The sequence below is a fragment of the Oncorhynchus kisutch genome, linkage group LG5 (assembly GCF_002021735.2).
Source record: "Oncorhynchus kisutch isolate 150728-3 linkage group LG5, Okis_V2, whole genome shotgun sequence".
In the NCBI taxonomy this organism is placed as follows: Eukaryota; Metazoa; Chordata; class Actinopteri; order Salmoniformes; family Salmonidae; genus Oncorhynchus; species Oncorhynchus kisutch.
The window spans coordinates 53023857-53051808 of record NC_034178.2 but is presented as its reverse complement, the minus strand read 5'-3'; the positions used below and the strand labels follow the sequence as shown (position 1 = coordinate 53051808).

At 43.1% G+C, this 27952-nt stretch overlaps 1 protein-coding gene across 1 annotated transcript; it reads right to left on the bottom strand.

The window, feature by feature from the left end:
- Nucleotides 1-27516, bottom strand: LOC109891594 (trichohyalin). Its single transcript, XM_031823904.1, has 11 exons — nucleotides 27312-27516; nucleotides 23018-23050; nucleotides 20045-22270; nucleotides 18722-19798; nucleotides 5461-5576; nucleotides 3078-3312; nucleotides 2824-2980; nucleotides 2401-2534; nucleotides 1610-1803; nucleotides 1283-1372; nucleotides 1-839 (listed from the first exon to the last, which is right to left on the bottom strand). Exons 2-10 carry the CDS (start codon nucleotides 23048-23050, stop codon nucleotides 1297-1299), a joined length of 4248 nt encoding a protein of 1415 aa, XP_031679764.1. The 5' UTR covers nucleotides 27312-27516; the 3' UTR covers nucleotides 1-839; nucleotides 1283-1296.
- Nucleotides 27517-27952: the final 436 nt, after the last annotated feature.

Here is a 27952-nt window from a genome sequence, read left to right as displayed (position 1 = left end):
TAGGTTTAAAAAAGAACTTTTGGGGGTTTGAACCGGTTCAGAACTTTATTTTGCTGGTCAGAACAGTGGAACGGAACCAAAACAATTATGGTTCTATTAAGAACGAAACTATTGGAAAATAATATTCTTAAGTCTTGAGACATTCAGTAAAGGTTTTAAGGAAGTTATTCAAAAACCTCCAGACAGAGATGCTCCTTTTCCTGTTTGGATAGAGTAGAGATCATTTCAATTTATCTAGCAGATGCTTTTATCAAGAGCAGCTCATCCGAGCAGCGAGTGAGTGCATAACATAAGAGCAGAGAAACAGATGGGTTAGTTCAAAACAAGAGATTAATCGAGAAAGAAAGAGAGTTCATGGCTAGGTGGCAAAACATGTACAATTCAAGTAGTTTGTGAACATCGTGGTATTGTGGATATTTGTGTGCATGACCTAAACACACATGGTAATTATGTCAAGTGAATCTGGAATGCAAGTATGGATGGATGGAGAGATACAGTCTAGAAAATACAGTGGCCTGGGATAAGAGGCAAATGTTGCAAATTAACAGAAAAGGGCATTTTGAGTCCACTCCTCGAATCATCTGTGTGTGTTTGTGTGTGTGTGTGTGTGTGTTGCAAATAAAGTATCTACATGCTCATAGTTCCTTTGTCAAATAGGAAAGTGGAAAAAGATGGTCACAACGCAGGGAAGTATCCAATGCTTCTCCATTGTCTTGCATAGTTAATTCATTAAAAAAGTGTGTTTTTGAAAAGGTACATGATTAGAGTCCAGCCCACAGCTGTGTTTGTCAGCAACAACTGCAGCAGCAGTTGAATGATCTCCTTGTCAATGGTATCTCCTAGAGGTAAACAGAAATACAATATTGTTTACATGACACAGATAGGGGGCATATTTTAATGTGATATTTCAAAGTGTGTCTGACATTGTCAATCTGCAAACTTAAAGATGTAGTCTGCGATCTTAAGCACAACAAATGTGTAACATATTTTACGAATTGGATTCTTAACATATCATACATATTGCAAAGGCTTTTTTAGCAGGACAACATATCATACAACATAGATGATGTAGTACACAACTGGGTGACATGGTACACCAAAGTGAGCAGCACTTTCAAAACTACTGACTGAAATTACACAAAAGTTCTGGAGCATCACTTTAACAAATGTTAAGCTTTCTTTAGAGTTAACTATCACTTTAAGGTGTGGATAGAAGGGGAATGTGATCAGATATGGACTTTGATTTCTAATATTTGGTGTAAAATTGGATCCATCCCCTCACCCTGCTCTGCTCAGTTAGGCCTCACTGTTGTATTGACTCGAGCGCTTCTTAGACTTGAGTTCCCGCAGCCATGAAGGAGACTTGTCCCCCCTGAGGGTCACACAAACAAAGATCAAACGGTTTGCCTTGCAGATAACTATTGTAGCTAATTGCGAACTAATGTCGCCAGCTAGCTATGTCATCTACATTGCTTGTTGTTATATCATATTGTTCTTTTTTTCTTATTCACATTTTATTGCTTAATGTTGAATAACATTTTAAAACTACAAAATCACTTGGTGGTTTTATGCTAGTAAGATAAGAGCAGCACGTTGGGAGTAAACTTACCCTGCACCTTTGTTCCCTACAGGGGGAAGCACTCGTGACATCCCGGGGAGGAAGGAGGAACGTCTTGGAGAGCGGGAGAGCTGAGAGGGGGAAGGGGAAAGTCTGTCTGTCTGATGGTCTGTGTCTACTCCTTCACCTCCACCGGCTCCACCACCTCCTCCTCCACCACCACCTCCTCGCTTCTTCAGTTGGGCCTAGGAGAGACAGTGATACATTTAAGATATGAACAAGTCATATACAGGCATTTGTGATAGTACAGGAAAACACTTACTAAGGAAAATCACATTGGTTCTGCACTGTGAAAAATCTTTCTAAATTAATTCTGTCCTGATTCCTGCTGTAAGAAATAACTTGTAAAAATCCCACTCATTTTGTTTATCACCCAAAATGCACTTTTTATGGAAATGTGTCGTTTTTCCACATGCAGTGCAGATGTCCAGCAGTGCAGGTATGATTGAATTTCAGTCTTAGGTTACGTCCCAAATTGCACCCTATTCCCTATATCCCTCAAATTCTAATCTTTACCTCGAAGCCAGTTCCATTGTTTTTTTAATTCTTCCCTTCTAATCAGGGACTGATTTAGACATGGGACACCAGGTGGGTGCAATTCATTATAAGGTAGAACAGAAAACCAGCAGTATTTCAGACCTCCAGTGTAGGATTTGAATATCCCTTCCCTATATAGTGCACTACTTTTTATACCAAAGCCCTGTGGGCCCTACACAGGGAAAAGGGTGGCATTTGGGAAGCACACAGTGTTTCAGGTTGTAAGGGGTGCTGAGAGCATGTACCTTGAGGGCAGACGGGTCCATTCCAGAGAAGAGGGCTATTCTCTGGGGCTGGGAAGGTTGTGAACAAACCTCCCTCCCTCTGGGCTGCTCCTCACCAGACGCACAATCCCCCCGTATCAGAGAGTCTAGCTTATCTGCAAAAGGGGTTGGCCTTGTGTGAATGACCTTACATGAGGGATGGTTGTAATAATCCTTAACCCCTACCTTCTAGCCACTTGTGTGTATCTGAAAAGATGAGATTGGTGTAAGAAATATATATTGGGACTTCCACCTAGGCTATTAGAGAGCCTATTAGAGAGCAATTATTACAAAAAAAAATGTATTACCATTATTACCATTTTTCCTAGAACTATACGATCCCTTCAGGTCTACAGTGCATGGGGAAGGTCAGTTATACTGGTTGATTTGGAATTGTCTACTAACCTGAGGAGTCATAGAACCTCCAGTCGTGGACCGGGTCTTCCTCAAGCATTATTGTGGTAGAGCTCTGACGGAAAGCTCGAGTGGGGCGGGTTCGTCGACTCTTCCTCAGCTCTGCCCTCGCACGCAGAACACTGGTGTCCAATAGAGGGGCGGAGATCTGTATGCACACACAAAGGAACAAGCAAAATCAAGTATTGTATTGCCTGTAAATGCTTGCAAGCATAATGGAAAGTACCAGATAAGCCTTGACTTACATCAGGAAAGGGTAATGGGTCCTCTGTTTCTTCTAGTGGAGACGTACTGTCAGGCTCATCTGGTGTGATGACAGGCGAGATCTGGTCCTCTGTCTCTTCTAGTGGATATGTACTGTCAGGCTCATCTGGTGTGATGACAGGCGAGATCTGGTCCTCTGTTTCCTCTAGTGGAGACGTACTGTTAGGCTCAACTGGCGTGATGACAGGTGAGATCTGGTCCTCTGTTGTCTGCCGACTGAGGATGTGGGAAATTCAAAAGAGATCACAACATCATTCAACTCCAAAAACTCAACGGACACAGGTTGGTGGGCAAAATATCTGAACATACAAATACAAATAAAAAGGTGACATACATAGACAAGTAAAAGTGATTTCAAAGTATTTGGGTACTTGGGAACGGGTACTGCATTCATTAATGTGGGTATACCAAACCATGTGGAGATGTGCCTGTTTATATACTTGTCATGACATGGCCCTCTTTGGGTACAGCGAGCACCATCCCTCTCTCTCTCTCTCTCTCTCTCTCTCTCTCTCTCTCTCTCTCTCAGCACCTCTCTCTTCCCCCTACACCCAGGCTCTGTTATCGCAGGTCATAAATTCCTAGAGGAGTCTCTCTCCTCATGGTCATGCAGTATAGAGAGAGTGAGTTTCACAGGAGAACAAAGGAACCTCTTCCACATCACAGAACTTGAGAACTAAACAATGTCCATGTTTTGGAAAATGTGTACATGGTCGGGGGAGAATCCAGCTACGACCTGTCCATTTAATTTAATGTTTAATGTTTGTGAATCTCATGAATCTCATTACCATAACTCTGTTTATACAAGAGTCTCAGTTGTGAGGCTTGCATCTAACAATTTAAAATTATGAAATTATGTAATGTGATTTTAAACTGTTTAATGAAGGATACTCCAATTACCTTTGGAGCTTAACTAAGGCCCGCCCCATGAGCACAGACATTGATCTGGAGTCATGGGACAGCAACTCTCCTACGGTTCTGGATATAACCCCCACCTTGGGAATTTCCCAGCAGACCAGTACCTCGATCACAGAGGGAGCTAAGGCTTGAGTAGAATGAGTGAGCGTTCATGTGCAAAGGATTAGCATTTCAATTAATATAATTATCAAGTGTGTAGTGACTCATTTGCGTAATTCCCACGTTTCTCAGTCTACACCTACTTCCCTTTTGTCCACCAAGCCGTAATATCGGTTTAGCCCACTAGGGCACATCCCCTATCATTTCCTTGTAAACATATCTACTTTGTTGTTTGTTAATGCATTTCTGTGATTATTTAGTTAGTTAATAAATACATGATTGAGACAATTGATGTATGGATGATTCATAGTGAAGACTGGGTTCGTGCAGATTACCAACAATTTATGACGTTTGGAATGAGACTAATGTGAGGTAAAGAATAATTAATTAATTAGAAGACTAATTGATCAGATATTAAAATACCTGAAAAGTCCTATTAGGAAAATGATAACTTTGTAATCTGAATATTTTCCTTGGTGCCCCGACTTCCTAGTTATTACTTCCTAGAATTGATTTGATAAAATAACAGTCTTCATTTTAATGATGCCAAAGACACGACATATTGAACAAAAATATAAACGCAACATGTAAAGTGTCGGTCCCAGGCTTTATGAGTTGAAATAAAAGATCCCATATTTTGTGCACACATTTGTTTACATCCCTGTTAGTGAGCATTTCTCCTTTGCCAAAATAATCCATCCACTTGACAGGTGTGGGATATCAAGAAGTTGATTAAACAGCATGATAATTTCACAGATGCACCTTGTGCTGGGGACAATAAAGGGCCACTCTAAAATGTGCAGTTTTGTCACATAACACAATGCCACAGACATCTCAAGATTTGAAGGAGCGTCTGAGACCAGCCTCCCAGACAGCTGATGAAACAGAGGAGTATTTCTGTCTGTAATAAAGCCCTTTTGTGGAGAAAAACTCAGTCTGATTGGCTGCGCTTCTGCCCAGTCATGTGAAATCCATAGATTAGGGCCTAATTAAACTCAGTAAAACCGAGTTTTGTTGGAACCTCTTCCATGTTGTTATATATTTTTGTTCGGTATATACTACCCTGTGATGTGTTTAATCAACCAGCAGAGGTCAGTAGAAGCCAAACTACTTTCCCCTGTCCTATCCTGTCTCTTCACATCACAGCAGACAAAGAACAGGAGGCTAGGTAAGGAAACTACTTAAGATGATTAAGATACACCCGTATCCTATCTTTTCACATCAGAGCAGGTAAAGGAGAGATGAGACCAGGAGAGGGAGCTACTTAAGACTATTGAGCTGCACCCTACTATACTTATCAGTAGTATAGGACTCATGTATGGTTCCCCTGTTTTGCAGTGCACCCACCAGTCATCCTCAGACAGTCTCGTGTCACAGCCCCCGTACTGCTTGTCTGGCTCTCCACCAATCAGAGACTCTGTGTCACGTCCCTCTCCTGCCCCCACATAACACGTCAACTGAACCTGATGGGGGGGAGAGAGAGAGAGAGAAAACAGAGAGGGACCATTATCAAAAACGTAGGTAAGTTTCATGGAGAGGGAAACTTTGCATGGAGTAGAACAAATACCTATACTCAGCTGACACTTTTGCCCAGAGGGCAGATATAATGCGAATGTAAGGAGCATTCAATGAATGCTGACCTATGTATGATACCTGTATGATGTACACTGAGTGTACAAAACTCTTTCAATGACATAGACTGACAGACAATTGAGACATGGATTGTGTATGTGTGCCATTCCGAGGGTGAATGGGCAAGACAAAATATTTAAGTGCCTTTGAACAGGGTATGGTAGTAGGTGCAATGCGCACCGGTTTGAGTGTGTCAAGAACTGCAACACTGCTGGGTTTTTCATTCTCAACAGTTTCCCGTGTGTATCAAGAATGGTCCACCACCCAAAGGACATCCAGCCAACTTGACACAACTGTGGGAAGCATTGGAGTCAACATGGGCCAGAATCCCTGTGGAACGCTTTCAACACCTTGTGGAGTCCATGCCCCAACGAATTGAGGCTTTTCTGAGAGTAAAGGGGGGTGCAACTCAATATTAGGAAGGTATTCGGAATGTTTTGTGCACTCAGTGTATGTATGATGTTATCTGATTGATGATCTTAGCTACGGTATCTGTATGATGTCAACTCTCATCAACTATCTCACAGTACAGACATAGCAATTTATTGCCCTGGCCACATCTACAGTGCGGCACATGCCTCCTTGCAGCATGCCTAAGGCACGTTCACTCAGATGAGCAAGGACCCTGGGCATCTTTCTTTTGGTGTTTCTCAGAGTCAGTAGAAAGGCCTCTTTAGTGTCCTAAGTTTTCATAACTGTGACCTTAATTGCCTACCGTCTGTAAGCTGTTAGTGTCTTAACGACCATTCCACAGGTGCATGTTCATTAAATGTTTATGGTTCATTGAACAAGTATGGGAAACAGTGTTTAAACCCTTTACAATAAAGATCTGTGAAGTTATTTGGATTTTTACGAATTATCTTTGAAAGACAGGGTCCTGAAAAAGGGATGTTTTATTTAATTATCAAAAGCAAAAGTATAAGTATAAATAATTTCAAATTTCTTATATTAAGAAAACGAGATGGCACCATTTTCTTGTTTTAAAAATGTGCATAAAGCCAGGGGCACACTCCAACACTTTTTACTCCAAACTCCAATGTAATGGAGTAAAAAGTATAATATTTTCTTCAGGAAAGTTGTGAAGTAGAAGTAAAATTTTCTAAAATATAAATAGTTAAGTAATGTACAGATACCCCCCAAAAATACTTTTACTTAAGTACTTTACACCACTGACGGTGATAGGGAGAACACAATAAGCCAAGAGCGGTAACTACAACAACAAAAGGAAGAGGTTGAACAACGAGCCAAGCATGCATCTTTTAATGAGCTGGTCACAAGAGGGTACACTGTCCTCCACAAACACCACGCGCACAGACACACACAGACACACACACACACACACACATACACACACACACTGAAACAGTCAAACACAAACACCACACGAGCACGCACACGCACACACACACACACTGACACAGTCATACACAAACACCACACGAGCATGCATGCACACACACACACACACACTCAGTCAAACACAAACACCACATTAGCACGCACGCACACACTACACCCACATACACACAGTCAAACACCACACGAGCAAGCACATACACACACACACACACACACACACACACACACACACACTGGCACAGTCAAACTCAAGCGCACACACACACACACTGACACAGTCAAACACAAACACCACATGAGCACACACACACACACACTGACACAGTCATACACAAACACCACACGAGCACGCATGCACACACACACACACACAGTCAAACACAAGCGCACACACACACACACACACACACACACACACACACACACACACACACACACACACACACACACACACACTGACACAGTCAAACACAAACACCACATGAGCACACACACACACACTGACACAGTCATACACAAACACCACACGAGCACGCATGCACAAACACACACACACACACACACACACACAGGCAAACACCACACGAGCACGGACACACACACACATACACACACAAACACAGTCAAACACCTCACAAGCATGCACGCACACGCACGCACACACACACACACACACACACACACACACACTGACACAGTCAAACACAAACACCATATGAGCACACACACACACACATACACACACACACACTGACACAGTTAAACACAAACACACGCACACACACACACACTGACAGTCAAACACAAACACCACATGAGCACGCACTCATGCACCCCACACACACACACACACACACACACACACACACACACAAACCCATTCTTTGAACCTCACCTCATACTAGTGTTTGTCAAGGCACACATGCCAACCTACCGTCATTTTTTATGTTACCCGGCAACAAAAACAACCTCTGTGTAAATACAGTGGGAGAAGAACGGCTTTTGATTTACTGAACATCTTCCTTCATAACTACTTTACTGCTTTTTGCTGATTGATTGGGTGGGGTGAGTCAGGCTACACACACAGAGAGAGAAAGAGTGAGTGAGATATTATCTCTGTGTGACTTCATTTGCACAATGCTTCATATCGTGCTGCATCACTCAGGTCTGGCTGGCCTTGTCACTGTGTGGCTGAATGAGCCTCTCTCAGGGGATTTGCCTACAGTACAGTAGGCTATGGCCTCATAGAGGAAGTACAGTGATAGACAGGAGGACTGGGTGTGTTTCGGCTCCATCTCAAATGGCAACCTATTAACTATATAGTGCACTACTTTTGACTAAGGTCCATTGGGACAGAGCCGTATGGCCTTCACAACCCTGTTTGATACACTACATGTCCAAAAGTAGGTGGACACCTGCTTGTCGAACATCTCGTTCCAAAATCATGGGCTTTAATATCGGGCACTGATGTTGGGCGATTAGGCCTGGCTCGCATTCGGCGTTCCAATTCATCCCAAAGGTGTTCGATGGAGTTGAGGTCAGGGCTCTGTGCAGGCCAGTCAAGTTCTTCCACACTGATATCAACAAACCATTTCTGTATGGACCTTGCTTTGTGCATGGGGGCCTTGTCATGCTGAAACAAGAAAGGTCCTTCCCCAAACTGTTGCCACAAAGTTGGAAGCATAAAATCCTCTAGAATGTCATTGTATGCTGTAACATTAAGATGTACCTTTGCTGGAACTAAGGGGCCTAGCCCTAACCATGAAAAACAGCCCCAGACCATTAATTCCTCCTCCACCATACTTTACATTTGACACTATGTATTCGGGCAGGTAGCGTTCTCCTGGCATCCGTCAAACCTAGATTTGTCCGTCGGACTGCAAGATGGTAAAGCATAATTCGTCACTCCAGAAGATTTCCAGAGGCAGTTTGGACCTCGCTTGTGAGTGTTGCAACCGAGGACAGACTATTATAACATGCTACGTGTTTCAGCACTCGGCGGTCCCATTCTGTGAGTTTGTGTGGCCTACCACTTCGCGGCTGAGCCGTTGTTGCTCTTAGATGTTTCCACAATAACAGCACTTACAGTTGACCGGGGCAGCTCTAGCAGGGCAGACATTTTACAAACTGAAAGGTGGCATCTTATGACATCTTATGACACTGAGCTCTTCACTGAGCTCTTCAGTACGGGCCATTCTACTGACAATGTTTGTCTATAGAGATTGCATAACTGTGTGCTCAATTTGATATACCTGTCACCAAATGGTGTGTCTGAAATAGCCGAATCCACTCACTTGAAGGGGTGTCCACATACTTTTGGTCATGTAGTGTATGTATAGCAGCAGGGTTAAATTGCCAGAGTTACATTGGCAGCTGTATATCAGTCCAAAGGGCAGATAGCCATTGTTTACATAAAAAGCTTACAATGTCAAATAAGGTAGGCGGTAATAAGTAAGAGCAACTTTCTAATATTGAGTTGTACCTCCCCCTTTTGCCCTCAGAACAGCCTCAATTCATTGGGACATGGACACTACAAGGTGTCAAAAGCGTTCCACAGGGATGCTGGCCCATGTTGACTCCAATGCGTCCCACAGTTGTGGCACGTAAATGTTTTGTCTTGCTCATTCACCCTCTGAATGAAACACACAATCCATGTCTCAATTGTCTCAAGGCTTTAAAAACCTTCTTTAACCTGTCTCCTCCCCTTCATCTACACTGATTGAAGTGGATTTAACAAGTGACATCAGCAAGGGATCCTAAGGGGGAGGGTTACAAGTCAAGACAGAGCAGGTAGTACTCTGCAGTCACACCTCATTTTAACATCTGTGCTTCACAGTAAAGTTATAGGGGGGCTCAAAGCCATCCAGACTGAAAAAGGACCCAATGCTAGCTTGCACGTCCTCTAAACAATGCAGCGATAAATGACACATACACATAGACACACACTCACCCACACCAAAATATCCATGCGCGTGTTCAGACATTACATGTGCAGGCCTCAGGCCTGATAGAAATATACACAAGGAGACATACTCGCTTCCGAGACAGAACAGGGTTTTAAAAAACATACTCACATCATTTCGAGGAACTCACACACACTAGTGGTTATGGACGGCATATTGTTGCACCCTGAAGCAGTCTACCTTTCTGCAGGTCTACAGCATAAACCACACCATCAGCTCTATTACAGAGATGTAAGCAATGCAATACAGCTGTGTGGTTCTGCTAAATGTGTTCTGCAGTGAGAGGAATAGAAAGACTATACATGGACACAAAAACATGGGCCTTGAGAGGTGTGTGAGGTTAGCATGAGCAGAAATTCATAGCAAGGAGCATACACACACACATGCATGCCCACAGACACACACACACACACACACACACAAACACACACACACACACAAACACACATACACGCACGCTACAGTGTTTCCATGGATCTTATCTCTTTCCCTCAGGCCTCCTGTCACTTTCCCCAGACTCTCATTCACACCACTGACAGAGGGAAATGCACACTGATAAGCACGGCACACACGCACACCATAGGCCTACACAAGCCTCTGAGGGTCGAGAAGAAGGATAGGAATAAGCAGAAAGAGGTAGAAACGTGTTGAGAGATGGAAGGGGAGAAAGAAGTGGTAGTGGCCCTACAGACTATTTAGGGAATTAAGCTGTTTGGCTAAGTAGAACTTTTAGGTCTATGTTCATTCTAAAAACAGTCTGGTTCAAGAGCAGATAATGACGTTGTTCAGATGAGTTCTCTTACAGCGCTGGTGTCTGCTGCCCGTCTACTTAGCTTGATCCGCTGGCGACTCCGGACCGAGAACAACCTCAGGGATCGCCGGCTCTGGGAGGCAAAGCTACGCATTGGAGACACGGCCCTGTGGAACCTCCCGTCCCCACCTTCTCCCTCCTCCTCCTCTACCTTCTCCTTCTCTTGATCTTCTTTCACCACCTCATCCTCTTCATCATTATTTTTCCAGACTAAGTTCAGTGCCTCCTGTAGGGAACGACGCACGCTGTCCACCCAGCTAGAGACCTGGACCTGGGCGGAGGACAGTTTACCGCCCAGGTTCTGCATGTCTATTGGCTACCACCGTGATAATGCTGAGTGGTCACAGGGGTGACCGGGTTAATATGGAAACCAGCGGAATGTGCTAACCAAGGGTCAAGACTTTTTTGGGTTGGATTCAGGTTTGGGGTGTGGGGGTTGAGAAGTCCTCCTTCCCTGGCTGTGTTTTATTTACTTTCTGGTTTCAGAGGACAAAGATCAAAGATGGCAGTGATAGAACATGTCCTCCTCACGGAAGGTCCACAGTAACCAGTCCAGTTTGAGTTAATCAAAGTCCAATTTAGGTTCAAGGTGTACTTCTGTATACACAGTAACCAGTCCAGTTTGAGTTAATCAAAGTCCAATTTAGGTTCAAAGCATGCTTCTGTGTACACCTCACTCCCACTTACTGAAACAACTCTTCCTGTTTAGCCCTGCCAATCATGTGAACCGGCCGACCATGTGCTCTGAATACAACAAAACGTTCCTCTGACACCGCAGGGCTCACCACAATGGATGGGACTAGGCAAACCTGAGCAGTGACAACTAGACAACTATACTCTGTCAAACACTAAGAAACCGTCTGAAAGTGAAAACACACTGTAAGATATCAATCTATGACTCCTGTTGCAGCTGATAGACTATTTTCCTTATTGTATTGTTCACGTTCAATGTCAAACCCAGCCAGCCAGATGGACTACCTAGCCTATATCTACTCTTCATCTATGTACAACCACTTAAGCTCTTGCATGTTCTTTATATATTAAGTCTCTTTCTCTCTCTCTTTCTCTCTTGCTCTGACACATTCCCTCGTTCACAAACCAAACCTGTCTGTCTCTCCCGCAGTTAAAGACCCCGGAACTCCCAGGTTCTCTCAGACCCTTCCTCCCCTTTCTTTAAAAAAAATGGGAAAACCAGATGGGAATCTTGACTTCTCCTTGCATCCATTCATGCACAACCAGGTGAGTTGAGCTTAATTCTCTGCTTTTATCTCCACAGAGTTGGGTGAACGTTCTCAGAGAACAACAATCAAAGCTGGGCTCTGTGTTAGGAAGGAAGGAAGGTGGAAAATCCCACGGGAAGGTGAGGCTGGACCAAGGTGCTGCTCTGCTGTTGCCTCCGTCTCTCCCTTTCTCTGTGCTGTAGGTAAGGGCAGGTGCCAGAGTCAAAATCTACATTTTTCAGGCTTGGAGAGAGAGAGAGAGAGAGAGAGAGAGAGAGAGAGAGAGAGAGAGAGAGAGAGAGAGAACGAGTGAGACAGAGAGAGAGAGAGAGACTGAGTGAGTGACAGAGGAACAGGGAGAGAGACAGACTGAGAGAGAGAAACAGGGAGAGAGAGATAGAGGTATGTGGAGAGAGTGTGTGAGGTTGAAGGAGCGAGAGAGAGAAAGGAAAGAGAGACCGTGTTTGTGTGTGTGAGAAAGAAAACGGGGGAAGAGGAAAATAGAAGAGGAACTTTCCTGGCAGTCGATGAGCCCTACCTCTAGCCGTAGTGCTTTCACTGTGTGTCTGTGTGTCCATGTGTGTGTGTGTGTGTGTGAGAGAGAGAGAGAGAGAGAGAGAGAGAGAGAGAGAGAGAGAGAGCAAGATCTAGCTTGTCGTACCATGTATGGTATTTATGAATTGCTATCATGAGAGAAGTGGGGTTGTTGAACAGTGTTGATGGATGGAGGGTGAGGGCAGGATTCTAATATCTTATTAAGTTATGCATGCAACTTTCCACTACTACATACTGTCCGTCAATCTGTCAGTCAATCTGTCTGTCAGTCAGTCAATCAGTCAGTCAGTCAGTCTGAACAGCCCTCATGGTTGGCTGATCAGCTTGTGTTTGGAGAGCAAACACACTGACACTGCTCTCTCAGACCAGAAATAGCCTTTCTCCCTCTAGCTCTTACTGGAGAAACCTGATTCACCTTAAAAAAATCATAAAGATAATATGAAATGGGAAAGACTGTTTTAGCTTAACAGATGTGTTGTTTAGTTTTATATTGATGAATTACATCATATACATATTGAGCATTGATTGGGGGATTATCTAATCAAATAAAATGTATTGGTCATATACACATGGTTAGCAGATGTTATTGTAATATAGCGAAATGCTTGTAACTAGTAACACAATTTCTGTCCTCCTTTGACAATGCTCATTATTAACTTTTCAAATCTGCATGAAACCAGTGAAATGAGTGAGGGATTGCCACGATGGGAAGTAAATATAATTGGACTCACTGAAAGGTAACTTCAGGTTTTGTACAAGTAAATATAGTTTGGTTATTTAGCACCATCTACTGGACTAAATGGTAACTCACTCATTCAAATGAAAGTGAATTGAGGAAGTAAGCTAAATATAAGGAAAACATAAACTTGGATAGATGGAACCTATATCAGCATGGGCAGGGCCATCGAGGACTTTCACCATGTTGAAGTAGTCACCTGGGTGGGACTTCTGATGGGTTCATGAAAAGATGACATAATCCCATCCAAGTCAGCAGGATGGATCAGACAACGAATTATACTCCTGAGAAAAAAATCCATAATTGCACGTGGGAGTAAATCAACAAGCTTGGCTTTATACCTATTCAGACAGCAGCTGGATCTGGTCTACTTAGTTCATTTGCCACACACCAACCAGAAAAAAAGGAGCCTATGAAATGTCTTGCTTTCTCTATCTTCTCTGAGTGTACCTTCATGTAAACATGATATAGTACTATAGAATGAGTAAGTAAGGCAGAAAAAAAAGCCACACACCAACAGGAAATGTGAATTCCCGTTGAAGGGAGATTACTTAGAATTTGACTTATTGGAAAGTCCTGTCAGCCTACAGAAATGTAACATTGAAACTGAACAGCATGTTTGCTACACATAAATGCTGTTGTTGTGTCAAACCAAAGAAACAGGAGCTGTCTCCATATAATGCATGTTAAAACTCAACCGCCAACATATAACTGCAAATGGTTTGGGAGCTGTATGAGAGGGAAGAAATAATACATTCACTTAGATTATAAATACCTACATTTATTCAAAGATGGAGCCCAGTAATGAGACTATTAATGGCATGAAATAAAGCCCCTCCCCACATTTTGTTTTGTATTTGTACTTTTCTGTGTGTGGGTTTGGGTGTCTTTTCCTATTGCTCTATTTCTTTATAATAATGATTATCTCTGTCTGGAACTGTTTTATGATTTCTGTTATGTTAATATACCACCTAATATACTTTCACTTATGTTGCCATGTACCATGAACTGTACCCATCTGCATGTAGTAGTATAAGTAGTATGTGTCTATATTCATCTGCTTTTATGAAATTGAAAATAAAAAATGAGTAAAAAAACGAAATAATTGCGTAGGTCTAAATTGTCTTCATCTGCATCTGTCACTAAACCCCTAATTCAAATACAGATGTTGCAGTGTTTGCATGGTCAAAATACTACAGCGTGTTGTTGGCTGCTACCTCTTAGTCCTGCCAATGTGCGTGGAATAGCTTGGCTTTTTTAGTGGTGATTTCATGCTCTTCTCAGCGAGTAGAACCAGATTGATATTCTACAGTAAAGCTACACTATTTGTGGTGTACACAGTGTGGCTCTAAAGAGATATCTTCCTATTTAGCCACGCTAACTGCCCTGACTTCTCTAGTTCTCTTTCACAATGAACACAAGTGTGACAGCTTTTAATTTACAATATAGCTATTAGTTCTTCTATGAGCAGAAGAGATCACTAACCCATAGAAGCCTCAGGCATTTCTATTTTAACACTTCTTCATCAATTTTCAACAAGAGCACCTCCTCCCAGCTGCCCACTGCACTGAGGCTAGGTAACACGGTCACCACTGATAAATCCATGATTATCGAAAACTTCAATAAGCATTTCTCAACGGCTGGCCATGCCTTCCGCCTGGCTACTTCAACCTCGGCCAACAGCTCCGCCCCCCCCGCAGCTCCTCGCCCAAGCCTCTCCAGGTTCTCCTTTACCCAAATCCAGATAGCAGATGTTCTGAAAGAGCTGCAAAACCTGGACCCGTACAAATCAGCTGGGCTTGACAATCTGGACCCTCTATTTCTGAAACTATCTGCCACCATTGTCGCAACCCCTATTACCAGCCTGTTCAACCTCTCTTTCATATCGTCTGAGATCCCCAAGGATTGGAAAGCTGCCGCAGTCATCCCCCTCTTCAAAGGGGGAGACACCCTGGACCCAAACTGTTACAGACCTATATCCATCCTGCCCTGCCTATCTACGGTCTTCGAAAGCCAAGTCAACAAACAGGTCACTGACCATCTCAAATCCCACCGTACCTTCTCCGCTGTGCAATCTGGTTTCCGAGCCGGTCATGGGTGCACCTCAGCCACACTCAAGGTACTCAACGATATCATAACCGCCATCGATAAAAGACAGTACTGTGCAGCCGTCTTCATCGACCTTGCCAAGGCTTTCGACTCTGTCAATCACCATATTCTTATCGGCAGACTCAGGAGTCTCGGTTTTTCGGATGACTGCCTTGCCTGGTTCACCAATTACTTTGCAGACAGAGTTCAGTGTGTCAAATCGGAGGGCATGCTGTCCGGTCCTCTGGCAGTCTCTATGGGGGTGCCACAGGGTTCAATTCTCGGGCCGACTCTTTTCTCTGTGTATATCAATGATGTTGCTCTTGCTGCGGGCGATTCCCTGATCCACCTCTACGCAGACGACACCATTCTATATACTTTCGGCCCGTCTTTGGACACTGTGCTATCTAACCTCCAAACAAGCTTCAATGCCATACAACACTCCTTCCGTGGCCTCCAACTGCTCTTAAACGCTAGTAAAACCAAATGCATGCTTTTCAACCGGTCGCTGCCTGCACCCGCATGCCCGACTAGCATCACCACCCTGGATGGTTCCGACCTAGAATATGTGAACGTCTATAAGTACCTAGGTGTCTGGCTAGACTGCAAACTCTCCTTCCAGACTCATATCAAACATCTCCAATCGAAAATCAAATCAAGAGTCGGCTTTCTATTCCGCAACAAAGCCTCCTTCACTCACGCCGCCAAGCTTACCCTAGTAAAACTGACTATCCTACCGATCCTCGACTTCGGCGTTGTCATCTACAAAATGGCTTCCAACACTCTACTCAGCAAACTGGATGCAGTCTATCACAGTGCCATCCGTTTTGTCACTAAAGCACCTTATACCACCCACCACTGCGACTTGTATGCTCTAGTCGGCTGGCCCTTGCTACATATTCGTCGCCAGACCCACTGGCTCCAGGTCATCTACAAGTCCATGCTAGGTAAAGCTCCGCCTTATCTCAGCTCACTGGTCACGATGGCAGCACCCATCCGTAGCACGCGCTCCAGCAGGTGTATCTCACTGATCATCCCTAAAGCCAACACCTCATTTGGCCGCCTTTCGTTCCAGTACTCTGCTGCCTGTGACTGGAACGAATTGCAAAAATCGCTGAAGTTGGAGACTTTTATCTCCCTCACCAACTTCAAACATCAGCTATCTGAGCAGCTAACCGATCGCTGCAGCTGTACATAGTCTATTGGTAAATAGCCCACCCTTTTTCACCTACCTCATCCCCATACTGTTTTTATTTATTTACTTTTCTGCTCTTTTGCACACCAATATCTCTACCTGTACATGACCATCTGATCATTCATCACTCCAGTGTTAATCTGCAAAATTGTAATTATTTGCCTACCTCCTCATGCCTTTTGCACACATTGTATATAGACTCCCACTTAGTTTTCTACTGTGTTATTGACTTGTTAATTGTTTACTCCATGTGTAACTCTTTGTTGTCTGCTCACACTGCTATGCTTTATCTTGGCCAGGTCGCAGTTGCAAATGAGAACTTGTTCTCAACTAGCCTACCTGGTTAAATAAAGGTGTTCTCAACTAGCCTACCTGGTTAAATAAAGGTGTTCTCAACTAGCCTACCTGGTTAAATAAAGGTGAAATAAAATAAAATAAAAAATAAAATAAAAAATGTATCGGTACATAATATCTTCTCTCTCTGTCTTCCTCCTTTATACATCACCCTTAGTCTTGCCTATCCTTCCTGTATCTCCCAATGTCCTTTTTCATATCTATGTCAAACAGCTAAAAGAGGAGATATGGCTATTCTAATTCCCTCCCTGTTTACAACCCTGTTATTTTTATATATACATTTTATTTATTGTTTTTAGATCACAACAAAAGACCTGAAACTAAAATACTCATTAATTTAAACAGACCAACAATCCAAATGTCATAAGACAATATAATTGGTACTATGGGCCAATCATTGTGTATACAACCCCTTTCTAGTAGAGAAATACATTGAGTGAAGGTAAAATGAAAGGAAGACAAAGACTGCAATAGTGATGGAAGGGAAGTAAATGTCTCGATCTCGGTTACTTTCTATTTCTCGCTCACACAAGCAAGCAGGCACGCCCACACACAAAGTATATGTGGGGATATTTGGGACTACTTAGCTATATTGCCGAAGGGAATTTCCTCGTTAAAGAAACACTTTTGTATTTACTTATACTCAAGTTCTAAATTCTGTCAAATATCCCAAAGTGTTTTGTAATACTGTCGCTGTACTGAATGGGGGCAGCAGAGAGCCACAATAAGTTATTGCTCAATGACAACTTCTCATTCAGTAGAAAACCACAAGAAGTGAATGAAATATCACCAAGACCAAGTAGGCATTGTCATTATCTGTTAGTGTATGTACCCGGATGTATTTGTATCGTATGTGTATTTTTGTGTGCTTGTGCAAGTCCATGTGTGTGTGTGTGTGTGTGTGTGTGTGTGTGTGTGTGTGTGTGTGTGTGTGTGTGTGTGTGTGTGTGTGTGTGTGTGTGTGTGTGTGTGTGTGTGTGTGTGTGTGTGTGTGTGTGTGTGTGTGTGTGAGGGTGTGTGTGTGTGTGTGTGTGTGTGTGTGTGTGTAAGAGAGATAGAGAGTCTGTGTATAACTACACACCCCTTGAACCAACACCTATTTGTAGCTATGGTTATCTAGGTAGCAGGCAGGGTAGGTAGTGAATAGGTTCTGGTTTCAGGGCATGTCAGTATCATTACACAATGACACACCTTGATCCAACTATTTACAGTTACACACACACACACACACACACACACATACACACACACACACACACGCACACACACATACACACACACACACACACACACACACACACACACACACACACACACACACACACACACACACACACACACACACACACACACACACACACACACACACACACTACCTTCTTTAGCAGTGACTTCATACTTGTTCCTTTAGCAGGTAGTACAACATTAAAGGGATACCTTGATATTTAGCCAATAGCCGTGTAACCTGCTTTGAGATTTTATATAAAAATGATAAGTATCTGTATGGCTACCCCCATAAATGCATTTATGTGGATTCTTATGGAAACACAATTTCCCCAGTATACCACCAGGGTTTAAGCCAATGGAAAGTCAGTCCACACCAGTGTTGGAGAGGAAAATGACCTAGGCCATTAAATACCCTTTTTGTGTTATAATTTTCATATTTACTCCCCAGTTGATATTCCCCTTGCTTACCTCCTCCATATCCATGCTGGTGCCCTCCTCATTATACTTCTCTTCCTCCTTCTTTTTCTTCTCCTTCTTATTCTCTGTTCCATCCTTTGGGGTGGGGACTCCCCCCTCTAGATCCCTCTCAGCTGGGTGAGGTTCGACTGGACTCTCTTGGGCTGGCTCCTGGGTGTCAACAACGGTTCTCTGAAGGTCGGATTCCGAGGAGCCCAGTGACTCAGGCTCCTCTGTTCCAGGGGAGGGTGACTTGACCTGGGCACGGTCAGCAAGGAACCTGGCCTGAGACCCCCACCGCCGGGGCTTGACGGAGAAATCATCATAGACCATCTTGATAAGAGGCTTCTCCTCTTTGACAGAGAAGTCGTCGTAGACCACCTCGATGTGAGGCTGCTTCTCTTCTTTTGGTATTGGTTCTATGATGGGGACGGTAGTTGAGGGAGGAGGCTCTGGCTTGGGAGGTTGGTCAGGTTTAAGAGTGATGAATTGGATTGGGGACACTGCTTCTTCTTTCTCCCGATCTTCTTCTCTCTTTATCTCATCTTCCTGCATCCTTTCCTCCGCTCTCTGTATTTCCATTTCTTGCTCTTTTTCTTTGAGTTTCTCCCTTTCCTTCTCTCTCAATCTCTCCTCTTTCATCCTAAGCTTCCCCCTCTCTCCTTCCTCTACCTGTCTCTCCTTTTCCCTTTCCACTTCTCGCTGTCTTTCTCCCTTCTCTTCTTTCCTCTTTCTCTCTTCCTCCTCTCTCAGTCTCTCCCTTTCCTTCTCAAGTTCTATCTGTCTTTCTCTCTCCTTCTCTTCTTTCCTCTTTCTCTCTCTCTCGTCCTCCTCTCGCTGTCTCTCCCTTTCCTTCTCAAGTTCTATCTGTCTTTTTCTCTCCTTCTCTTCTTTCCTCGTTCTCTCTCTCTCATCCTCCTCTCTCTGTCTCTCCCTTTCCTTCTCAAATTCTATCAGTCTTTCTCTCTCCTTCTCTTCTTTCCTCTTTCTCTCTCTCTCATCCTCCTCTCTCTGTCTCTCCCTTTCCTTCTCAAATTCTATCAGTCTTTCTCTCTCCTTCTCTTCTTTCCTCTTTCTCTCTCTCTCATCCTCCTCTCTCTGTCTCTCTCTTTCCTTCTCAAATTCTATCAGTCTTTCTCTCTCCTCTTCTTTCCTCTTTCTCTCTCTCTCTTCTTCATCTCTCTGTCTCTCCCTTTCCTTCTCAAATTCTATCAGTCTTTCTCTCTCCTCTTCTTTCCTCTTTCTCTCTCTCTCATCCTCCTCTCTCTGTCTCTCCCTATCCCTCTCCTCCTCTCTCTGTCTCTCCCTTTCCTTCTCAAATTCTATCAGTCTTTCTCTCTCCTCTTCTTTCCTCTTTCTCTCTCTCTCTTCTTCATCTCTCTGTCTCTCCCTTTCCTTCTCAAATTCTATCAGTCTTTCTCTCTCCTCTTCTTTCCTCTTTCTCTCTCTCTCATCCTCCTCTCTCTGTCTCTCCCTTTCCTTCTCAAATTCTATCAGTCTTTCTCTCTCCTCTTCTTTCCTCTTTCTCTCTCTCTCTTCCTCCTCTCTCTGTCTCTCCCTTTCCTTCTCAAATTCTATCAGTCTTTCTCTCTCCTCTTCTTTCCTCTTTCTCTCTCTCTCTTCTTCATCTCTCTGTCTCTCCCTTTCCTTCTCAAATTCTATCAGTCTTTCTCTCTCCTCTTCTTTCCTCTTTCTCTCTCTCTCATCCTCCTCTCTCTGTCTCTCCCTTTCCTTCTCAAATTCTATCAGTCTTTCTCTCTCCTCTTCTTTCCTCTTTCTCTCTCTCTCTTCCTCCTCTCTCAGTCTCTCCCTTTCCTTCTCAAGTTCTATCTGTCTTTCTCTCTCCTTTTCTTCTTTCCTCTTTCTCTCTCTCTCTTCTTTATCTCTCTGTCTCTCCCTATCCCTCTCCTCCTCTCTCTGTCTCTGTCTCTTCATTTCCCTCTCCATTTCTCTTTGTCTTTTTCTCTCCTCTTCTTCTTCCCTCTTTCTCTCTTCCTCCTCTCTCTGTCTCTCCCTTTCCCTCTCCACTACCTTTTGTCTTTCTCTCTCCCTCTCATCTTCTGCCTGTCTCTCTTCTAGTTCCAGCTGTTTTAATTGATCCACTTCTGCAGGTTTTTCCTCCTCTTTAACCTTAGCCTCCATCTCTTTCCATATTTGATCAACCACTAGGTCCTGTTTTTTCCCTCCATCTTCCTGTCCAAGATGTATCCCTACTGTTTTGTAGAGTGGTACCACATCCTCCTCCTTCTCTCCCTCCTCCTCTTCCTCCTCCTCGTCTTCATCCTCCTCCTCCTCATCTTCTATCCCAGAATGTCCAGCGTGAAGTAGGGTGGAAGCCTTGTCCTCTCGAGGAGCTAGCTGAACGCTTTTGCTCGTCGCCAACGACCCCCCAGTGACACTCAACACAGGGTGAACTCTGACAGGGAATGGTTGAGGGGCAACATCCACCCTCTGATTGGATGCCTGAACAGGAGGTGTGTCTGCTGCCCATTCTTTGATCCGCTGTTTCACACCACCAGAACTAACTGCTTGTTTCAATGGACGAGGTACTTCCTCCCTATTGGTCAGAGCCTCTGGTCTCGAAGAGGAGTCCAGCAGCAGACTGATCCTCCGTTGTATGCTGTTCCCTTTCTTTTCTCCTTCCTCCTTTACCCCTTCTCCATCCCTCTCTTCCTTCAGTGGCGTTGAGTGCTTGAGTCTGCACTCTGGTTCAGACGGTGACCCTGGTGAATCAGTGACCTTCTCTTCCTCTTTTGCCCCGAGGACTGACACTTTGGGGACTGCAGTCTCTCTCATGGTCACCTGTTCCCGTTCCTGGTTAGCTGGTGGCTGTGAGGGGAGTGAGAGGCCAGCAGACTCAAACCTGGAGGTGAGCTCCATGGACAGCCGCTTCCTGCCTCCTCCCAAGTGGGCTGCCTGATCCTTCCCAGCGTGGCGCCTGACGACCGCAGGGGTGGGCTCACTCACAGTGTTTTCAGACTGCGGTTGAAGAGGAGTTGAGGTGACTGATGGTGATGGTACAGGCTCAGTTCCAGTGGCGGAGTGGCCTGTATCAGAGGGGCCATGTTCGTCCAGTTCAGAAAGACTGACTTGATTTACATCTGAGGTTCCAGTTGGGTCAGATGTGGTACTAGCTGGTGGCTCAGATTCTGGGGTAGTAAGGGATGTGGAAAGAGCCGTTTGGTTTTGTTCAGTAGTGTGGGTCGATTCAGTTTGGGGTGTTATGGCTGAAGGAACTTCGAGAGCATTGGTCAGTTCAGGTATCGTGGTGCTCTCTGCATCGAGTTTCACAATGCTGCTTGAGTCAGACACAGGGGCACTAATAGGCTGACAAGGCTCTGGTTTGCTGGAGGTAGTGGACGTGGCCTGAGATGGCTGTGGAGTCATTGTGAGTGTCTTTGGGGCTATGATGGAGCGGAATGTGGTGTTCCTCTGCAGTGAAAAGGGTTTGGGAATCAGGCAGGGTTTGGGGCCTAGCTCAGGCTTGATACCTGCATCTCCTGCTTGGCCCACCTCACCAGAGGCCACGTCCACACGAGCTGCCATGCCCTCACTTCTTTCCTGAGAACAGAAAATAGTATGGAAAAGGGGACGAGAGGATAGGGGAGTGGAGCAAAGGAGAGTGGTGGAGAAAAGGGGAGAGTTTGGCAGGAGAGGTGAAGGGACAGAAGTGGAGGGAGAGGGGAGGAAGAGGAGGAAGTGAGAAGAGAGGGGAGAAGAAGAAAGGCTATGTGAGGCTAATTGTGCTACATGAAGCCAGGTACAAAACAAATCATTGGCTTTACTTCACATTAAGCTGTCACTCTGCTCTCTGTGAAAATAACTTTCACCATAACATATCACTTTCACATACTCTGATGATACTCAGGGTTGAAAGCCAGTCGGTTTGGTTTTCTCAGGCCAAGCTAAAAGAGGCTGGTTGGGCTAGATTTTTACAGAGGAAAAATACCTCTGAAAAAGTTCAATTGAAGTCGGAGGTTTACATACACTTAGGTTGGAGTCATTAAAACTTGTTTTCCCACCACTCCACAAAATTCTTGTTAACAAACTATAGTTTTGGCAAGTCGGTTAGGACATCTACTTTGTGCATGACACAAGCCATTTTTCCAACAATTGTTTACAGTCAGATTATTTCACTGTATCACAATTCCAGTGGGTCAGAAGTTTACATACACTAAGTTGACTGTGCCTTTAAACAGCTTGGAAAATTCCAGAAAATGATGTCATGGCTTTAGAAGCTTCTGATCGGCTAATTGACATCATTTGAGTTAATTGGAGGTGTACCTGTGGATGTATTTCAAGGCCTACCTTCAAACTCAGTGCCTCTTCGATTGACATCATCTGAAAATCAAAAGAAATCAGCCAAGACTTCAGAAAATAAATTGTAGACGTCCACAAGTCTGGTTCATCCTTGGGAGCAATTTCCAAATGCCTGAAGGTACCATGTTCATCTGTACAAACAATAGTACACATGTATAAACACCATGGGACCACGCAGCCGTCATACTGCTCAGGAAGGAGATGCGTTCTGTCTCCTAGAGATGAACGTACTTTGGAGCAAAAAGTGCAAATCAATCCCAGAACAACAGCAAAGGACCCTGTGAAGATGCTGGAGGAAACGGGTACAAAAGTATCTATATGCACAATAAAACGAGTCCGATATCGACATAACCTGAAAGGCCGCTCAGCAAGGAAGAAACCACTGCTCCAAAACCACCATAAAAAAGCCAGACTACGGTTTGCAACTGCACATGGGGACAAAGATTGTACTTTTTGGAGAAATGTCCTCTGGTCTAATGAAACAAAAATAGAAAGTTTTGGCCATAATGACTATCGTAATGTTTGGAGGAAAAAGGGGGATGCTTGCAACCTGAAGAACACCATCCCAACCGTGAAGCACGGGGGTGGCAACATCATGTTGTGGGGGTGCTTTGTTGCAGGATGGACTGGTGCACTTCACAAAATAGATGGCATCATGAGGAAGGAAAATTATGTGAATATATTGAAGCAACATCTCAAGACATCAGTCAGGTCAAGTTCAAGTTTGGTCACAAATGGGTCTTCCAAATGAACAATGACCCAAAGCATACTTCCAAAGTTGTGGCAAAATGGCTTAAGGACAACAAAGTCAAGGTATTGGAGTGGCCATCACAACGCCCTGACCTCAATCCCATAGAAAATTTGTTAGCAGAACTGAAAAAGCGTGTGTGAGCAAGGAGGCCTACAAACCTGACTCAGTTACACCAGCTCTGTCAGGAGGATTGGGCCAAAATTCACCCAACTTATTGTGGGAAGGTTGTGGAAGGTTTCCCGAAAAGTTTGACCCAAGTTAAACAATTTAAAGGCAATGCTACCAAATACTATTTGAGTGTATGTAAACTTCTGACCCACTGGGAATGTGATGACAGAAATAAAAGCTGAAATAAATAATTCTCTCTACTATTATTCTGACATTTCACATTCTTAAAATAAAGTGGTGATCCTAACTGACCTAAGACAGGGGATTTTTACTAGGATTAAATGTCAGAAATTGTGAAAAACTGAGTTTGAATGTATTTGGCTAAGGTGTATGTAAACTTCCGACTTCAACTGTACATCTTATACCATAAGCTACCTCTTACACCATAAACTACCTCTTACACCATAAGCTACCTCTTACACTATAACTGTACAGTATTATTGTTATATCAGTGAAATAAATGTCATTGGACTGACAGTTGTTATGCTAAATTCTACATTATGCATAACAATTCACTTATTTTAGCGAGGGATTTGCAACTAAATACAAATCGTTAGCACTATATTCACTTAACCCTGAGACCCTCAGTTGCAAAAATGCAATGCTTCCTCAATTGCATCCTGTACAGGTCCTAAACTAAATAATTATTTAAAGCACAGTGCATCTCCTTAGGCCCAGATGTATCTCTTAATCGTATTTGTGTGTGTCAGTGATTATTGTGGCATCATTAGCCTCTGAAACATTTGAAACCACAAGGCGCTTCAGAGGGTGAAATGTGCAGCCGAACACACCATTGGGTGCACACTGCCTGCTCTACAGGACACCTACAACACCAGGTGTCACAGGATGGCCAAGAAGATCATCAGGAACCCCAGCCACCCAAGCCATGCGCTGTTCTCCCTTCAGACGTGGGCAGTACAGGAGCATCATGGCAAAAAACTTGAAGACTGGCCAATAGTTTCTACCCTCAGACCATCAGGCTGCTGAATAGTCACCACTCGACAGATTTTCACTGAACCTTGCAATCACACCTGCAACCTTGTACATGTGACTATTAAACACTCTGAATCTGACACCTGTTCACTTGTCTGAGACCACACTGGTCCTCTACACAAACATATGTAGTAAGCCATCCATGCAACTACGTGACTTGAAATATTTTTTCCTGTCTTCTTTAAGAGGTAGTGATTATGAATATATTTTTTTATAATCGTGAAACACGCACTCTGAGCCAGTTGTAGAGGTAGTTTTGTAAGTGTTACAAAAAGGCAACATTGGGTTTATTAAAGAGATGGCAAACGCAGGCATAGGACCACATTTATAGATTGATAGACAAGTTAAAGAGATTGTATACCTTCCGAATTCTGCAAATATGGATAACCAAATACTTCAACATTAACTTTGATGTTCCTTCTAGACATTAAAATAACAAAAATGAAGATATATATTATATTATGTATTTCAAAATAGTTGAGGCTTTTAAAAATATATGTTTTTGATAGCAACATACTAAAATATGGATTGGTCAAGATGATAAATGTAGCTATTTCAGACAAAATAAGACAGAATTTTAGGTTTATATACCATGACACAATATTTTCTATCACCTGTCAATGATTTTGATCCATCAGAGGTCTATTAAAAGTATTAGAAGTATTTCTAGAGGGTAATGTTTTTTTCCCTCATTTGAATCTATGTTTGGGTCTCACAGAGTTAAAGATGATTCATCTTATACTTATGATCGCCTTTACAGGGACGATCTACAAAAAGTGCTGTTGTTTACCATCAAATACACAGTGACAGTTTGCCATGATATTCATGATTCAATCTCAAATCTAAACATATGTTATCTCTGATTGATACTAGTATAGCTGATAGTGTCAAATCTCTATGCTATTATGACTTTTTTATTGAGATGTTTAAGGAAGCTGTTCAAATTCTAACCATTCTTGGAATGACATTAAAGAGTCAAGCCAGGTTGTTTGGTTGATTTGTGAGTGAAGTCATCTGATTTGAATGGAACAAAACACAAATGTGTCCCAGTTGCATGTTGCACATCCTGTCTGGTTTTTCCTGTCAGCTCTCAATGTAGTATAAACCAGTCCAACCACACTCCACTGCTCCACATATGAAGCACTTTAAAACCATCTGAGGAGCCTCAAGGTCTGACTGGGAGGCATAGGTGTATGTTCCAAATCCCACTGGGCAAAAACTGGTTGAATAAACATTGTTTCCATGTCATTTAAATAAATACAAAATGTGGTGATTTTAAATCAATGTGGAAAACTGTTTGGTTTTGCAAAAAGTCATCAATGTAAGGGATTTTCGTAATTTATTCACCCAACTTGCCACCTAAATCCAATGACATGGTGAAATGTTTTGTTGATTTCAAACTGAATTCACGTAATTGCAAATCAAAACTAGATGTTGAACTGATGTCTTTGCCCAGTGGGATCGTACTCCAATTCCCTATAAAGTGCACTAGGCTACTTCTGACCAGAAAAGCACATTGTCCCCCTCTCTAGTCCCGTCATTATAGTACTGGCACTTAGGGCTCTCATCAAACTGGGTTTCCACTTTTAAGTACAGAACAGGTTTCGATTGAATAAGGCTCTGTCATATAGTTAAATACGATCTAATGGGAAATGTTTGCAACATAGTCACTTCTTGTTGTAAACAAATGGTGACGGTCACCACTTTCAATCAAAAACTATTAAGCCAATTCTGTTATTTGTATTATCAATGATCTATTCCACCCCATATAATATGCCACACAAAATACTGTGTTTGATACTTTTTGTATTTGCAATTCCAGAACACCTGTAACTGAGCTCCCACCAGTCTCAAATCGTTGTGTCTATGTTCGCAGTCAGTCCACCAAAGAAAATACGAAAATACACTCTACTTGCCAAGTCTATCCTTTGCAGACTGATATTTAAGACAGGTCTTTTTGTCTACAGAACACATCAAGTATTTCGCTGTTTGGTTGTAAGAAAAACAAGCGATAAACAAAACGTATTTGACTGTAACCTTTACTTGGTATTAATAAGTGACCAATAAATAAATGGAGCACACAATGAACTCTCTGTCATTGAACTCATGTAATCTTATATCTCCTTCGCCGCAGTAAAAAAGTTAAAATAACTAAAGTCCTGGAATGACCTCCTGCGCTATTATGATTCCTGGTAGTGAAATAGTTCAGTATACCTTTTCCTTGTTGCATATCCCTAGCCTATACCGACAAATTAAAAGCGTTTTATGATCATATAGCCTACTAACGATAACGTAGCTGTTACAGGAGTGGACATATTGCTTTAATCAACTGACAACTGGTGTTTTATAGGAATAGGCTTGAGACTTTACCTGGTATCTTTAGGATCTCCAGATTACAATATGTGTTGAACAGAGGCTGTTTCGTGAATTTGTCTCCGTCTCTCCCAAAGTCATTCAACACAGATCCCACACAAGAATACTATTGTTTCACAGCGAACGATAGTCCGCGACAGTCCCTAGAGCGGGTGTCCGGACAGATCTGTCCCTCCCACAGGTGCTGCGGCATGACTGACTGGACAAACAGGTTTGATATGGATTGAAGAGGCTAGAGAAATGGGTTATTTTTACAGTTCAAGAAGCTCAAAATTTCCCTGATTGTTGATGGTGATTTTGGTTTTGCCTAGTTTCTTGCGCCTCTGACCACAATTTGCTAGTAGGCTAGATAGCAGTAGTTAATAGTTAGCTAGTTAGTAGTTGCAGTTTTGAAAGTCGAATTAGTAGGTTCTATGCCTATAAAACATAGGCTTGTGTTGACTAATAGGCTACAGCCTTAGATTTCCAGCTGATATAAAACAGTAGGGGAGAGTGGGTCAATTGAGCAATGTTTTACATTCAGCATCACTTCATCATGGGAAATATTGTATTATTTCTAACACAGATATCTACATATATTTGTGGATGTTGTGTATCCATGGAAATAATCAGAATTCATGGCCATTTCCTAGAAACCA

Bases quoted from the DNA above. Each gene is read 5' to 3' on its own strand.
- LOC109891594 (XM_031823904.1), bottom strand. From the start codon at position 23,050: ATGATGTCAATCGAAGAGGCACTGAGTTTGAAG. The intron at 19,799-20,044 runs GAAAGACTGATA...CAGAGAGAGGAG, and splicing joins AGAGGAAAGAAGAGGAGAGA to GATGAGAGAGAGAGAAAGAG. The intron at 2,535-2,823 runs GTTAGTAGACAA...CCCCTTTTGCAG, and splicing joins GAGGTTCTATGACTCCTCAG to ATAAGCTAGACTCTCTGATA.